Source organism: Protopterus annectens, chromosome 3.part1 (genome assembly GCF_019279795.1).
Source record: "Protopterus annectens isolate FY-2018-M chromosome 3.part1, PAN1.0, whole genome shotgun sequence".
NCBI classification, from domain to species: domain Eukaryota; kingdom Metazoa; phylum Chordata; order Ceratodontiformes; family Protopteridae; genus Protopterus; species Protopterus annectens.
The window spans coordinates 69,808,228-69,825,674 of record NC_056732.1 but is presented as its reverse complement, the minus strand read 5'-3'; the positions used below and the strand labels follow the sequence as shown (position 1 = coordinate 69,825,674).

The following is a 17,447-nucleotide window of genomic DNA, read 5'->3' as shown; positions in this document are numbered from 1 at the left end:
CTTGCAATACCTAAAGATGGCAAAAGACCCATCAGATCTAGATTCATATAGGCTCATTTCAATTCTAAACTATATCAAAATGGTTAGGTCTAGCATGGCAAAGGTGATGCCAAAATTGATAGATATCACTGTGGTTTGGAGGGGGAGGGGCAAACATCTGACATCATTAACAGTACAATAATTCAGAGGGAAGCAGAATGTAAGAAAATACCATTGTTGGTGGGTTGCATACAGAAAAAAAAAACGAAAAAAAAAAAACTTTGGACAGCATAAGCTTGGATTTTATGAGCAGGGCAATGGAAGCATTTGCATTCACTGATAAAATTATAAAGCTGATTAGGAGGATATATGAGGGATTGGAGGTGAAAATTAAAGCGAGTGGATTCCTCTCTGATAATATCTGTTTGAGCAGAGGAACAGTACAGTTTTGTACCTACTATAAATGTAGATGTTCGAGTGTTCACACTGCTGCAGTCATTACACTTGGGTTATCCTGCTGTTAGGCGGCCCCGTAGTCCGTCAGAGTTCCAAAGTCTTGGTCCGGCGTCGGTTGCTGTCGCCTCTTCCCAGATGTCAGTGCGCCAGGGGTATTAAGATGCATCCGACGCCATTTTCTTCAGTTTTTCTTGCCCCAGATGTCAGGTGCCCCCAAGTAGGTAGGCAATACATATCGCTAGTAAAAAATATACATAGAAAATAAAATCAATACCTTCAGTTACAAGCAAATACACCACAAAGGTAGTATAGGACAGAAAGGTATAGATAAGTCCAGCTAGTTCAGAGGGGATGGAGGGAGGGTAACCTGGACTGCAGCAGTTTGAACACTCTAACATCTACATTTATGGTAGGTACAAAACTGTACTATGTTCATCATGTTACACTGCTGCAGTCATTACACTTGGGTAGAATCCCAAAGCTAAGGTAGGGTGGCTGGTCTATAAAGAGTTTGGACTGGCTATGAGGCCCTGCAGAACTGCAGTGGCAAATCCTGCTCTGGATTTAGAGCAAAGAGGCAAGTGGTAATGCTTGGTAAAGGTGTGCACTGAACTCCAAGTTGCAGCCTCCAAAACTTCCTTGGTAGGTACTCCTCTGAGAAAGGCTGCTGAAGTGGCTGTTGCCCTGGTGGAATGTGGCCTGATGTTATTAGGGACTGATTTTCCATGCTGTGTGTAGCAGTAATGAATACAGTGTCCTATCCGTTTGGATAAAGTCTGCTTTGAGATAGCCTTGCCCTGTGATCCTGCAGCATATGCTACAAACAGTTGCTCAGTTTTCCTGAAAGCTTTTGTTTTGTCCAAGTAGAAGCGTAGTTGCCTGTGTATGTCCAAAGAGTGCAGAAGTTTCTCCCCTTTATTCTGGGGGGTTTGGATAAAAACTTGGCAAATAGATGGTTTGGTTAAGAGCCACACTAGATACTACCTTTGGCATAAAGGTAGGGTTTGTCCTTAAAGAAACCATGTCCTGATGAAAAATTATAAAAGGTTCCACTGCCATTAATGCCTGTAGCCCTGAGACTCTTCGTGCTGAAGTTACTGCCAGGAGCAGAGCTGTTTTCCATGATAAAAATTTTAGATCGGCTGTATTGGCTGGCTCAAAAGGTGGCAGGGTCAGTTTTTTCCAAAACAAAATTGAGGTCCCAAGTTGGTGTTGGTGCTCTCCGGGGCGGTGTTATGTTTTTAGCCCCTCTGAGGTACTGCTTTAGCAACGGATGAGAGAATAAAGGAGGATCCGTGTTGAAATGGCAGAGCCGTGGATCTTAACTGATGAGAATAGGCCTCTGTCCAGCATCTCAGTTAAGTATTGTAAAATCTGAGGAATGTTTGGGACAAGAGGGTCAAGGCTTTGAGCCTGGTTCCAGGTGCAGAATCTCTTCCATTTTTCTGTGTAAGCTTTCCTGGTGCTAGGCCTCATGGCCTCCAAAATGACATCCATAACAGCTTTAGAGAGGGGTGTTGCCTGTTACTAATGAATCTGCCATGCAGCCAGGTTTGAGAGTTTTGAGCTGGCCGTGCAGGATCTGATTGTTTTGTTGAGTCAGAAGGTGTGGAATTTGAGGCAAAATCCATGGTGGGCCTTGAGCTAAGTTCTTTAAGATTGGATACCAGTGCTGCCGTGGCCAGTCTGGAGAAATCAGGATCATCTGTGTTTTTTCTTGTCTGGCTTTTAGGAGTACCTTTGAGAGGAGAGGCAGTGGTGGAAGGCATAAACCTTTAGGCTTTTCCACCTGAACGAGAGAGCATTCACTTTCCATGCTTGTGTGTGATAAGTCCTTGTGCAGAATTTTTATAGTTGGCAATTCAGTGGGGAGGCAAAAAGATCTATGTCTGGGCATCCCCATTTTTGCGTTACCATGCTGAAGATTTGTGGATTCAATTTCCATTCGTGAGGTTCCATAATATTTCTGCTGAGATCGTCTGCCAGAGTATTTTTCTTTCCTGGCAGGAATTGTGCTTGCAGATGAACTTGATACGTTAGAGCTGTGTTCCACAAGGTCATGGCTTGCCTGCATAGGGGTAAGAATGAGTGCCCCCTTGTTTGTTTATGTACCACATTACTGTGGTATTGTCTGTCTTTAATAATTGTAATGGATGCAGAAAGTCCTTGAAAGCTGTTGGGGCATTTTGAACAGCCAACATCTCTTTTTGACTGATGCGAAGATGCATCTGGTCTGTGGTCCACTGGACCTGAATGCATTTTCCTGCCACGTGTGCTCCCCAGGCATAATCCGAAGCATCTGTTTGGCTGTGGGTAGGGTAAAAGGCTGACCCTTGTTTAGGTGACATGCCTGTGCCCACCATCGAAACTCCTGTTGTAGGCAGGGAATCATTGGTATTACTGCTTCCAAACTGTGAGAGTGTTGAGTCCAAACACTTTTTAGGTACCATTGTAATTTCCTCATATGCAGTCTGGCATATGGTATTAGTAGTATGCAGGATGCCATGAATCCCAGGGCCTGCAGAATTTTTCTTGCAGGGAGATGGGACTTTTTTGCCATTAACTGAAAATATTGAGTTAGTTGAACTTGTTTGTCTGGCGTGAGATAAGCCATCTGGGCCGTTGTATTTAAGCTGGCACCCAGGAATATAATCTGTTGTGAGGGCACTAGTTTTGACTTCTTTTCGTTTACTGTGTACCCTAGAGAAATTCGCAACCTTTTTACAAACGCCAGATGCTGTAGAAGAATGTCCTTTGTCTCTGCTTGAATGAGGCAGTCGTCCAGGTATGGATATATATGAATTCCTTTTTGTCTGCAAAATGCAATTACTGGTGGCAGGCACTTTGTAAAGACCCTGGGCGCAGTAGATAAGCCAAAGGGCAGTGCAGAGAAATGGTAGTGCATTGTACCAGCTTTGAATCTGAGGTATCTTCTGCAATTTTGTCTGAAAGGGACATGCAGGTATGCCTCTTTGAGGTCCAGAGTAACAAGACAAGCCTTCTTGCCCAGCATGGGTAGAAGCTGCTGTAACGCCAACATTTTGAATTTCGGAATATCCAGGTAAGTATTTAGAATTGAAAGGTCTAGTATGGGCCTCCAGGTCTTGTCCTTTCTGGGGACCAGGAAGAGTCTTGAGTAAAATCCTTGTCCTTGTTCCTGTTGTGGTACCTTTTGAATAGCTCTCATGTCCATGAGGGCTGAAATTTGTTTTTGTGCCTCTGCCCATTGATTTTGTGGCAGGTCTGACATTCCTCAGCTTAGTGCTAGTTTTCCCCCTAAGGGGGCTGCCAAAACGGACGTGCTTGGCGTACGAAGGGGGAAGTCATTGGGACTGTGTCCTGTAAGGTTGAGACTTATCCTCACCTCCTTTTGGGGTTGAGGTGCCCCATTGTCGTTGTCTGTTACAGCCTTGGGGTTGAGATATGCCTCTTGGGCATCTGTATCTGCGCCTCTCTGTGACCTGTATGACACTGGAAAGGACCAATTCTTTGCAGGCCAATTTCTGCTAAATCGAGGTGGCTGTACCTGTAAGAAATCCTTGACTGTTTGCATGGATTTAGCTTTATCCTCCATTTTCTTTAACACCTCTTCTGCCTTAACACCAAACAAGGTATCATGCTGTAAAGGAGCATCCAATAATTTTGCCTTAACATGATCAGGTAAACTCTGTTATTTTAACCAAGCATGTCTTTGAATCACAGAACCTGTAACTGCGGCTCTACAAGAGGCCTCTAAAGAATCAAAAACCACAATGCAGAGTATGTTTTCCCACCTGTTCAACTGCATGCAATAAATCCTGCATTTCTTTACAGTCAGGAGCTTCTGAGCTTGCAAGCATTTTCTGTTTTAACTGAGCCATTAAATATTGTTGGTACTTAAGCATGTGAAACTGGCAATTTAAAGCCCTTACTGCTAAAGTTGCAGAAGTGTAAACTTTCTTCCCCCATCTATCCAAAGCTCTGAAATCTCTGTCAAGAGGGTACTGGATTTTTTGCAATGGAAGCCTTAACCCCTTTTGGGCCCTGGGAAATAGTTTCTGGATCCGCAGAAGGGTTTTTATAAAAAAACTTGAGAGTCAGGGATTCTATAATACCTATCTGGCTTAGCTGGTGCAGGGGGCAAAGAATCAGGAGATAAGCTGGATTCAGAGAACACATCATCCACAATATCTAGCACAGGCGGAATAGCCAGGGGCCTGTGCTGAGGCAATAAAAGGAAATCCCTGAGCCTTTTCTTGGATTCTGAATAATCATGACTTTCCCAATGGAAATGCTCCCTCATGGTATGTAAAGTTTCCCCAAAAGAATAATCCTCAGAAGGAGAGGCTGAAGGGATAGATTCTTCAGCATCAGAGTCCTCATAGGGAGGTAGAGAGTATCCCTAGTCTGAAGATGAATCACAGGAAATGGAAACCTGATCAGAGAAATCAGTCTGTATCCAGCCTAGGCCTTTTCTCAGGAGGGGGGTGGGAACCCCTGATTAGAGTAATGAGGTCTTCATGCCTAAGAAACAGATGCTTAAAATGGCCGGAAGACTGTCCAGGAGAATGCTGTACTTGCTTCTTTGTCTTTAATGGTACTTTTGTCTTGGCTGTTGCTTTAATGGTAAGTTGTGAAGGTCTGAAAACACCCTCAGAAGCAGATGCCTGCTCAGCGGCTCCGGACCCATCTGAGGGATTAGTTTCCGTAGGCCCAATACCTTGAGTTTCCAGAGGCCTAGTTGTCTCCACGTGGGAGTCGGAGATGGCATGTGGCTCTAAGGTAGCGGGTGTCAGGGGCTGCGAAAGCACCTCACTGAGAACCGGCGATTGGCCTAGAAGAGGTTTCATCATCGGTTTTGGACCTCAGATGCCTTTCTTTATCCTTATCTTTGCGTTTTTTCAGAATTGCGGTTGTTGGTTGATCCGACGGCATAGTATAATTGAACCTTCAGCCAAAGTAGTGTAAAGCAAAATCAAAACGTCTTTTTATAGTGCGTTTGATAAATCTAGCACAAAACCGACAACTAGTGACGTCGTGATCAGGGTCTAGGCATGGAATACAGTAAGAGTGGAAGTCCTTATGAGGTATTTGCTTCCCACACGAAATACAATTATTAACTTTTTCTGACATCGGTCTGAGGCAAGAAAAAAGTTTCCCCAACGGGGTACTTAGCTTTATTGAAGACTTCGGATCTGAAATTCGACTTCGAAAATCTCAGGAGTCGGCTGACCGGCACTTGCGAACTGCTTCTGCTTCGGGCACCGCACGGCAAGAAAGACTGAAGAAAATGGCATCGGATGCATCTTGTATACCCCTGGTGCACTGACGTCAGGGAAGAGGTGACAGCAACCGATGCCGGACCAAGACTTTGGAACTCTGGCTGACTACGGGACCGCCTGAAGGCAGGATAACCCAAGTGTAATGACTGCAGCAGTGTAACACGATGAACATCAAGGAGGGATGTCCTCTTTTCCCTTTATTTGCATTATATTTAGAACCACTGGCAAAGAAAATAAGAGACTGAAAAATTCAAAGATATAACTGGGATGGTAGGCAGGAATAGCTAGCTGGCTTTACTTGCAGATATTTTATACCTGCTAAAACTAGGAAATGACATTTCAGCGTTGTGGAACATTTTGAGAAAGTTTCAAGTCTTTTTGGGATACACAATCAATGAAGCTAAAACAAAAGAAATAGCTGTAAACTATGTACCCACACGCAGACTGGTTCAGCAATACCCATATTTATGGGGACGTGATAAAATGAAGTACTTAGCAGTAGGGATTAAAAAGGATTATGTTGTTGCAGCTAAGGACATGTGGGAAGAGACTAAACAAAAGAAAATACAAAAAGCTGAGACTGGAATAGCTGTTTTACAGATATGGATATCAAGATACAAGCACTTAAATTTTTTTTTTTTTTTTTTTTTATCAGTCAGATGAGAAGTCGTGAAAAGCAATGAAAGAGCTGAAGGATTTTATCTGGGAGGGGAAGACAAGGAAGAGTAAAATTGGATAAGCGGCTTCTTCCAACAGAAAAACATGGTTTGAGATTACCTGATTTCAAGGGGTATTTCAGAGGTACACAGTTAATACTCCTATACACAGCACAAGCAGAAAGCCATTATTCAAGTGGAAAGGGATGACAATGAAATGGGAGGAACTTAAACAAGGAGAGAGTGGGATTTTTAACACAGATCCTCAAGAAGAATAACAGTATGAATATTCTGTATGGTTAAAGTAGCAAACATTATTCTAAGAACTAAGCTAACATGGAAATGGAGAAAGGAGATTCTGCCGCTAGGGATGACTGCAGTTAGGGATACTGACAACAGGTAAGAGGGGGCTGGAATTTATTGGGAAAAAACTGGCAGAGGAACCAAGGTACTGGGAGCATATAACTGGAAAGGTAACAGAATGAGAAGAGGCAAAGAATTTACTTGGACTACAGGATAGAGATTGCCCCCCCTTATCAAGGATTGATATCAAGAGTATAGGCAAACAGAAAAGTAGGGTGATCCTGAGAGAAGGACAAGGACATTGAGTTTTTAGTAGAATCTAGAACAGATGCTGCTTTTAAAGAATCGGAAAGGATTAGAAAGGTTTGGGAAGTGGGACTGGATAAGCAATTAAAAAAGAAAAAAACATGGGGGGATATATGTATGTCTCCCAAATATGCAACAAAGTCTAGAAGATTTAGGATCTGTGTGTGGATGTGTTTACATAGGTATTTTATACCCCAAGTAGACGCCAAAGAATTTTCCTCAGGTGGACAGCAAATGTTAGAGGTGTGATAAGAAGAAAGAGGTAATTGCGAACATATTTTATATGAGTGTAGGGAGTTGGCAGACTTAAAAAAATTCCATGCAGGCTTATTCTATCAAATACTGGGTGAGCAAATAGGTATAACTAAGGAAATTATTTTTTGAGCTGTGATACAGAATCTGAATTGCCTACAAATAGTAAGGTCTTGCTGTGTCTAATTATGGAGGCTGGCAAAAAAGCAATTACTAGAACATGGAAATTGAAGTCTAAACCAACTTCTACTAAAAGTAATGAATATAAAAAATGGAGATAAAACAACTGGAAACAGGATATTTAGAAAAGGGTATGAGAAAATTAGAGAGGAAAAAATGGGAATTGTGGGAACAATACATGCAAAATAATGTTTTGGAGGAGGAACAAGGTTTAAAAGAAACCATGGTTTGAATAAGCTCTGTAATGTTTGACACTGACTGGACAGATAAGTCATGTACAATGTTTGCAACTGAAAATAGGTCAGTATGGTTTGTTTCCATTTATATAAATGTCTAATTTATTATGTCATTAATGATAACGCAATAATGATGTTGCTTGCAAAAAAAAAAAAAAAAAAAAAGCATATAATGAGCTTCTATACTGCCACAACTGGTGCAGGGCACAGAAGTTCAAAAATAAGACATTTACTTTTACAGACTTAGTGGACTGGCTTTAAAAGTCATGAAATACGATGGCCCACTCAAGAAAGTAATTAAATTATAAAAAGTCAATAAGACTAGCATGCATAAGGAATGCTTCAAATAAATGGGTGACACTACATTTCAAATAATGGCAATTAAATCATTCTGAAGTTATAGATATCATGTAAACCATTACAGACCACAACAAACCATTTACATCAACAAAACATTTGGCATACCGGTTGACCCTTCTTTTCCGAAAGGGACTTCTTGGTCCAGCAGATCCAAATCGATATCTTCGACTCACAGGGGAAGGGGAGTCGCTGTAAAACCTGGGTTTCTTGTGTCTGGGTTCTGCTCAAAGACAAATGTAAACAAAAGCAGTATTATTAATTCTCTGTTTCACCAAGACAAGAGTCAAGACAGTAGAAATACATTTTTCAGTTAATACTTTTGCATTTCTAAAAACAAAAGATATATCCTAAGCATAGCGATAGATCTGTGCTATTTCAAGTTGCGGGTTATCAGAACACCGGACAAATTCACAAGATTTCAACTCGCCAAGCTCTGCCTCCCCTGCCTGCAACTCCCTCCCAGCTACCTAGAGGATATCTCAGATCAAGTTTGCCCCCTCTCAATCTAACACCAACGTACAATTCCTACATAAAGGTGGTGGTGGGGGGGGGGGGAGATTCTAAGAAAAAGGAGCAATCCAGCCAAACCTACTCAGTCATCCTAGGAGAAGAGATTCTTAACAAAAAAGGTGGGAAGGGGGAGGTTTGAACCAAATGAAGACAAAGTAAGTACATAAACTTCTTATCTGATGTCTTCTCATTTGGCTTAAACCTAGGGGACAAAGCCAGTCACAGAAAACCCCTGGAGGCTCTACAAAAGGATATTCTGCAAACTGTGGAGCCAAAAGTAGCCCTGAATTTAGACTGGATGTCTAAACCTGTAGTGAGACACAGAGGTGACAAGAGCCCACTCAAGTCGCTGATGCGCCTAAATCATCCAAGGAAACTAGAGAAAAAAGCCACAGAGGTTGCCATGGCTCTAGTGGAGTGACCTTTAGGTTTCTCACACAAAGTCTTACTTCTCAGGCATAAGCAAAAAAAAAAAAAACAACAAACAGTCTGACAGCCACTTGGATAATTTAACCACACAGGCTTACCCAATTTAGATTTTGAAAAGTAAACAACTGACTGGATTTTCTAAACGACTTTGCAGCAAACATTTGCTATTGTTTGAAAAATTAGGGGGGAAAATACAGGCAAGATGGAGACTGATTCAAATTACTCTTAGTAGCCAGCTTAGGAAGAAAAGGATTCGCACAAAGGGAAACCCTATCTTTATGAAAAAACAAACATGGAAGGATATCAGCCAGGGTTTGTAACTGACACCTTCTTGGGCAAAGTAACAGCCACTAGGAAGTGTCTTCCAGGAAAACAACTTTGGACCTAACCCAATGGAAGGCCTACAAAGACTAGCAACACGAAAGATAAAGCCCACAAGAGGACAGGATCCCAAAAGGGAAGGTGGAAAAGAACCCTGCTTTTAAAAAACAATTTGGAAACTTTCACAGCTGCCAAGGGAACAAAAACACTGTTCCGGCCAATATGATGATTAGAGACAACCACCAGTTGCGCCTTAAATCATGGAATGACTCAACAGTGTTTCAAACAATTCATTAAGAAAATCAAACTATTTCTAAGGGAATGGAAAAAGATCAATATCCCCTAGAATCTGCCCAAACTGCAAAGTGCTTCCATTTACTTGTGTACACACTCCTAGTAGACAACTTCTGGGAACAAGTATGCACAACAATGTCAAACAGCTTGGAATTTTGGGCTACCAAGGGAACTGAAGAAACCATGCAGTTAACTTGATAGACTGAAGGTTGGGCGGATCCAGACCAGCTTGATGAGAAACCATATCCAGAGTGGGATCCAGAACCCAAAGAGGGTATCTTGGGAGAGGTCAGAGAAATGGGAACCACACCTGATGAGGCCAGCGGGGTGGTAGGAGGATCACTGCTGCTCAGCAATGGGCTGCCTTCAGTAGAAATTTGGTAATCAGGGGAACTAGAGGATATGTATACTGGATATTCAGGGGGCAAACACACACAAGAGCATCTATGCAAGACTGCCCCCAAGGAAGGACTAAGGCATAACAGCCGATGTATTTGGTGCTGGAGCAGCAAGCAAAAAGTCTGCAACATGGAGTGTCCCAGTGCCAAAACAACAGAGATGCTACTCTCATATTTGCTCAGACTATCTACCAGAACGTTGGACCTGCCCAGGATAGGCACTGCAGTCAGAAACCATTGAGAAGAGATCACCCATTGCCAAACTCCCATGGACTTTCAACAAAGATAAAGTGCCACCATCCCCAATTTGTTCAGATACCAGATAACGGACATATCTGTCTAGATTGAAATCACACTGCTAGGCAGGACACCCTATAAGGCCTGCAGCACAAGGACAGCCCTCATCTCCATAGAACTGATGTGAACACTGGCCTCTGAGGAAGGCCAGGGCCCTTGAGCAATCAACCCTTCAAAATGTCCACCCACCCAACCAAGAAGTGGGGCATCCATAGTGACCATGGCTGATGGAAGGGGAAGAATGAACTGTAAATGTTGATTACCAAAGGCGACTAACGACCACTAAATCATATCATGACAAACCTTTGCCAGCCTAATGGGAAAATCCATTTGGCGAGTTAAATAGGACCACTGTATTACAAGAATCCATTGCACAGCCCTCATGGGGTACCTCGTGCTAAGGGGATGAAACCCTATGGAAGCTTCAAATTGCCCCGATGTTTCAAAGTGCATGAGCTGCCGGTCCTGCATGAGCAAGCACGAAGACTGCCATGGACCGAAGGGCAATTGGAGCTGGGGAGCTTGGAAATCTGGTTGACTGTATCCAAGTGGCAGCTTAAGAATTCCAATGTCTGGACAGGTTGTAGACTCTAGCCCTGATCACTGACAGTTCTCCTTAAATGGCCGCACAACTGGAGTGAGGAATCCCTGACTGTAATTAGAGACTATTTCGTGGGGGCAGTAAGAAACCAACCATCCAGGTATGGAAAGATCTGAAATCCCTGCAGCTGGACCCATGTTGTCACCACTGCCATGCACTTTGTAAATACCTTGGGGGGGGGGGGGTGATGGTGAGACTGAATGGCGGGGCTCTGAATTGGTAATCAATTGGCCCCCAGCCGGAAGTGCACAGACCTCCTGGATTGACTTTCTATCTTGATAAGATGGTAGGAGTCTCAGAGGTCTGTCAACCAAATCCAATCATCCTTCCTCAGCAGAGGAAGGATGGACAACAGCAAAGTGGCCCACCTGGACTTTAAATCCTTTTGTAAAACAGACCAATTTCCTCAACTCCAAAATCAGCCTGAGGTCCTTGTTCTTTTTTTGGCATCAAAAAGAACAGCGAGTAGACTTTGGACCCTTGTAGGTCTGGTGGGACCTCTTGGATGACTATTTGTAAGTAGCGTCTGAATCTCCACTGCTGCCTGCTGTCTCTGATGGAGTAGAATGTTGGCAGATGTTTGAGACTGAAACTAACACTAAAAATGGAATGGTTTATACCCTGGACATGACAACACCCAAGCATCTGAGGGGGATGGTCTCCAAAGCCTCTGGAGGAAGACCCAAATGACCTCTGACAGCCTCTAGAGCAGGACAGTCCGGAAACCCCCTCAGGGTCACTGAAGTGCCATTCAGAGAAAGCTCCACAAAAGCCCTGGTTCTGCATACCGCCCCCTGTAATGGGGGAGGCGTCCATTATGGTCTTCCCACCATCACAGAGAGAGCACTCAGGACAGGAGCACCACCCAGGGAAGACTGCTGTGATTTCCTGAAGAGTCATTTGACCCCCTTCTGATTCAAAAGTTTCACTTGAGGGGTAGCATCCTCAGACACAAGAGTCTTACTCACTTCTAGTAAATGTGTCCTTAATCTTTGGCCCAAATAAGGAGCCATCGAAAGGGGCATTAAAGGACACCTTGAAGCAGTCTGCAGAATTGCACCACTGTATCCAAGCATGGCTTTGCATTGCGATGTTGGTGTGATCCCACTAGGGAAGCTCTATCAGCTTTATTAGAAGCACCTCATGGAGACATTAGAAGTAGACTGCAGAGTGGACAAAGGAGTCTCCAGCAACTTCTAAATCTCAGAAGACTGCTGCATCTTAACATTTCCAGACAATTCAATCACTAGTTCATGCTGAAGCCTTATCAGGTGGGAAAGGTAGTGGAGAGCTCTTAAAGTGAAAATCTCTGAGGCATAAGAGCTTCTCTAGCCGGTCTAAGGCCCAAAAGACACTATTTGGGGGGACAGAGAGAAACTCTCTTCAGAATTCCCTCTTTATACCGGTCGCCACCAAGATGGTATCCATGGCCAGACCCTTATTCCAGTACGGCCAGTACTTGAATAGGGTGAAAATTTTGAATTGTTAGGATTTCTTGGGGAGAAAAGTCATCATGTCCAGGTCCTTCCACACCCTCTGAGACACCAGATCTAGGAGACCTTCCAGATGGGTAACCACCTAGGGCGTGGATGGGCCTGTGCCAAAGGCCTCCAAAAAATACTGACTCTTCAGCAGGAGAGGCTACGCTGGTCCAACCCCCACACTGGCAAAGATGCTCCAAAAGCTCGCAAAAGGAGTTGGACAGTTCCTTGAAGTCAGCATCCTTGGTGAGGGACTCCTCGGGGGAGCTCAGGTGCTTCCTCTTGCTCAAAACTATCAGCTCTGGTGAATTCGGAGGCTTGGATTCCAGGCAAGGGGGACAGATTGAAGGCTAACCAACATGAGCTGTCCTGGAATGGGCTGTTCACTGGTCACAGGCACAGATGGGAAGAGGGAGGGAACACAGACTGAGGAAGACTGACCCATCTCCCTTAGTGGAGACCATCCTCTCCACAATGTTAAAGATGGGAGTTGGACGCCCAGAGCCTACAGTTCCAGGATCCTAAGAAACCACAGACGTGCCAGAACCCGGGTGAAAAGGGGGAAGCTACCTGACCTAAAGGAGCCCCTTTCACAAAAAAGGACTGGGCACACAGAGCCAGAGAGGGAGCCTTACTCAAAGTCAGCACTAAGGCCAATAAGCTCTGAGGAGTCAGAGGAGACACTGATGCCAAGGAAGTTGGGGAACCAAAAGGTCTTGGGAATTCAGGTTCAGTGGACCACAAGAGAGACCAGCTGCAGAAAGAGGTGGACCTGTTACGGTCCCCTTCAAAAGCCTTGGAAGAGCGACACCGACCTTTATCAGAGTAGTACTTTGGAGATGATGTGGCAGTGCAGGCCAAGAGAAGACCCTTCAACAACACATAGGTGTTTACCAGGCTAACTACCAGAAGGGTGTTTTTAAGCCTAGCCATGTATCCCAAATCTCTGAAAAGTTCTGGCACCCTTGAAAAGTGTAAGCAGGGTCCTGGGAAATGAACCATTTACAGGTAACCTTGATAAGTGTACACAGTGTCACAGGGGCCTGGGAGATAAACAATTTACAGGCTGCCTGTGTCCATTACAGACATAAATGCCAAGCCAGGGATGAATTTCCTGTTCCCCATCCAACTTTCCAAGTTGCACTTGAATAGGCTTAAGGAGGAATCCTCCTTCACATGGATGGGGAGTCTTTTCCATAGACGGGCTAGTCTCTGGGATACAAGCCGTTCTTTCCAGCAGGTTCTATTTTATTTATTTATTTTATTTATATTTGTTGACCGGGAGTGTCCGACTGGACATAGGTCCATTTTCAGCAGAGGCCCAGGGAGAAAAGCTCCACAGTTAAAATAAACAGACAGTAGTTACATTGGATTACATAGCGATTAACAATTTACATAGCAATTACTTACAACATATTTACAGACGAAGAACATAGTACATCAGTAGACAACTAGAATCTTTATCTGTAAAGTACATAACAGACATTAACAAATGTTACAATAAGAAGTTCCAGCTGTACAATAAGCACTAGGCTTATGAGCATCTGAGCTTGCTATAATCAAGGTAGTTAGTGGAGTGGAAACAAAGGTGGTGGTTGGATGGGGTGGGTGATATTAGAGTGGGAGTTGCAAGGGCATGGCCAGCATGTTTTTAGGTGCACTTTTAGTAAAGTTTTGAAGTGGGTGCATGATGGTATGGAGGTAATTGTGGGTGGGAGGGAGTTCCATAACTTGGCTATGGTGCAAGAGAATAGTGCTTCACCAGCAGAGTTACCGGCTTTAGTGATCTGCAAGTGATTTTTGTTGCTGGATCTTAGTGGTCTGGTGGTGCGATAGGGTTGGAGTAGATTCAGGAGGGATGGGACATTTAGTGGATGGTTTACTAGTTTGTGGGCGAGTGAGAGTTGATACCATTGAAGGAGGTGAGGGAGTTCAAGCCAGCCCAGTTCAGCAAGTGAGAGACAGTGGTGACTACGGTAGGATGCCCCTGTGGCGAATTTGGTGATTTTGTTGTAGCAGGTCTCTAGCTTGTTTAGATCGCATTGCCTTAGGTTGGTATATATTGGAGAGGCATAAAGTGAAGGTGGAGATAAGGTGGGAATTTGCTACTGAAGTCTTTGCTGCTTTGGTGAGAAGTTGCTTATTTCTGTATAACGCTCCTAGTTTTTTGTGGACTTTTTTTATGGTCATGGATATGTGAATGTCAAATTTTAGTTTGCCTATTTCCACTCCTAGCAATTTGGTGTGTTCAGTTGGGTATATAGTGGTGTTGTCTTTTGCTGTGATGTTAAAGTGAGAGTTGTTTTGAGTATGTTTGGTGGGTTGGAAGATGAGTAGTTTAGTTTTGTTTGGGTTGAGTATTAATTGGGCATTGGATAACCAAGTTTCAACAGAGGAAAAGGCTTCCTGTGTGACTTTTTGCAGTCTGGGTAGGGACTGGGCTGAGCAGATGATGGTTGAGTCATCTGCGTATTGTATGAGTGTGCCATGTTTGGTGGCAGAGGCTAGATTACTGGTCAAAACAGAGAAGAGTATGGGTCCAAGGATGGATCCTTGGGGAACCCTTATGGAGACAGGTAGTTCGGGAGACATGTCATTCTGCCATACAACGGATTGTTGGCGATCAGACAGGTAACTCTGAAACCAGTTGGTGACCGATTGTGAGAAGGATAGTTTATTGAGGACAGAGATAAGTTGTTTGTGTGGGACCATGTCAAATGCTTTAGATAGGTCTAGGAAAGTAGCAGAGGAGAGATGGCCATTGTTTTTATGCTGAAGGATAGTGTTAGTAAAGGAGAGTAAGGCAGTGGTGGTGCTATGGTTTGGTCGGAAACCATGCTGAGTATTGGAAAGGAGGTTGTTAGTAAGGAGGTAGTCTGAGACCTGAGAGTGTATGCATCTCTCTAGTATTTTGGAGAGTGGAGAGAGAATAGCTATGGGGTGGTAATTGGTTAGTTTTGTGGAGGGTCCGCCTTTGTGGAGGGGAATTATATGTGATACTTTCCACGGTGTGGGAACATAACTTTCTAACAGAGATCAGTTAATCAAGACGGATACTGGGTAGGCCAGAGCATCAGCTGTGATTTGTAGGTATTCACTTGGGAGGTTGTCTGCTGCTAATTTGGTGGGCTTAAGTTTAGTTAACAGTTTTTTTTATGTTGGAGGTAGGTACAGGAGAAAAAGAGAAGGCAGTGGGGAGATTACTAGTTGAAGGTGTGGGTTGGAGGGGAAGGGGGTTGTGTTGTCTAGCTTGTGATAGTATGGTTTGTGTGAAGTGTGTGTTGAATGAGGTAGCAATATTTTCTGAGGAGTGAGGGATGTTAGGAGGAGGGGTACTGAGATTACCCGGGTGGAGGATGGAGTTTATGGAGGACCAGAATTGTTTGGGGCTGTGTTGGGAGGAGTCTAGGGCAGACTGGTAGTACTGGAATTTGTCCTGTTTTATTAGCTTTTCGACTCTATTGCGTAGTTCTAGGAATTTCTGTATAGTTGAGGGGGTTTTGGTTTTGCGCCAGCGCTCCCAGGATTTATCCCTGTTTTTAGTTTCTGACTTAGTAGTTTTCTGTAGCCATGGGGAGGGTTGTGCTTTGATTCTGGAAAGTCTTCTGGGGGCATGGTAATTAAGGATGCTCAGGAAGGTAGTATTAAAAAATTCAACTGCGTCATCAAGACTAAGGTACTTTAGAGGATACCAGTTGCATTCTTTGAGGGATGAGATGAATGTGAGTGGGATAAAGTTTATTTTTTTACGTATTTGACGGTAGATGACAGGTTTAGCTTGGTATAGGTATTTTTTTTTTGAGTAGGAACATTGGGCAGTGATCACTGAGGCTATCTGACAAGCAGACTGTTATATATGACTGGGGGCTCTTACTTGACTAGTATCCATTCCAGGGTAGTGTGCTTGCTGGAGTTATTTATCCTGGTTGGTGAGTGGACTAGTTGGGTGAAGCCATGAAGGTTTACATGATGGGTTGGATGGGTGCCAGAACAGGATTGCCAGTCAATACAGAAATCACCTAAAATGATAGTTTCTTGGGGGAGATGGTAGTAGACCAGCTGAGGAGGTTTTTTAGTGGAGGGATGTTTTGGCCAAGTGGGAAGTAGCATCCAATTATGTTGGTTTTGTTTAGGTTTATTTTGAGGTTGGTATACATTATTTCTTCATTGCCTATTTGTGGAGCTGATGATTATAAGATCTGGATGTTTAGATGCTGTTTAAATATTATAGCTACACCACCTCCTTTCTTGTTTAGCCGGTCTACTCTTAGTATGCCATAACCTGTAGGGAGTACTTGCTCACTGGTAATGTGAGGATTTAGCCAGGTTTCTGTCAGGATGACTATATCTGGGGAGTACAAGTCTATGGTGGCATGGATTTATTTATATATCAAAGGCAACATGTAAGTCTTTAAAATGGCTAATTCTAGTGCTCTTCGTTTTGTGGATATACAGGAGGCCCGTCAGAGTGGGGTCTGACAATACCCTGTATGCCAGGCATAGATCTCCCTCAACAGCATGCAGGAGACAAAATATTCAGGGATTGGCCTTGAGGCAGTGTACATAGGTCATTTTACTTATGCCTTGTATTTTTTTGGTGAGGAACCTCTGTGGACATTCCATTTGTTGGATATCTGGTTAGGTATATACCAAAGGAGGCATGATACTCGATGCTAGAACTGATGAATGCTGAATACAGTCGAATAATAACATCCTTGGACCTAGATGCAATACCTTTGTTTATAAGCTGCTCAACACAGCGATTTGCTCACTACCTCACTACTTTAGACACATGATGGTCAAAGGTTAAGTTACTATCTGTGCATCTCCCTAAGTCCCTGACTACTGGGTCAACTCTAAGGGGTGTGCTGTCAATATGATAGTACCCAGGGGTGGATGACTCCCCCAAAGGATACCATCAAGCATTTCTTGGCATTTAGTTTTAGTCCATGGCTCCAACACTAGTTATTTGAGTCAGACTTTCCTGGAGAACATTTGTATCGCTGTGGGATTCAGTGATGGCTCCTAATTTGCAATCTGAAAATGTAGTCAGCCAGATACCAAGGACATTGGCCTCGACTTCAGAGAAGAAAATGCCAAAAAGGAGTGGTCCAAGAACTGATCCCA

The 17,447-nt window shown here is 43.6% G+C and overlaps 1 protein-coding gene across 1 annotated transcript in view; it reads right to left on the bottom strand.

Moving 5' to 3' along the window:
* The window catches only part of ATAD2 (ATPase family AAA domain containing 2), a 1,885,102-nt gene that overhangs the window by 1,188,455 nt on the left and 679,200 nt on the right, over positions 1-17,447 (bottom strand). Inside the window, exon 8 of the mRNA XM_044066177.1 lies at positions 8,095-8,209. Within this exon, the coding sequence (XP_043922112.1) occupies positions 8,095-8,209 (115 nt within the window). The remainder of the gene's footprint in view (positions 1-8,094; positions 8,210-17,447) is intronic.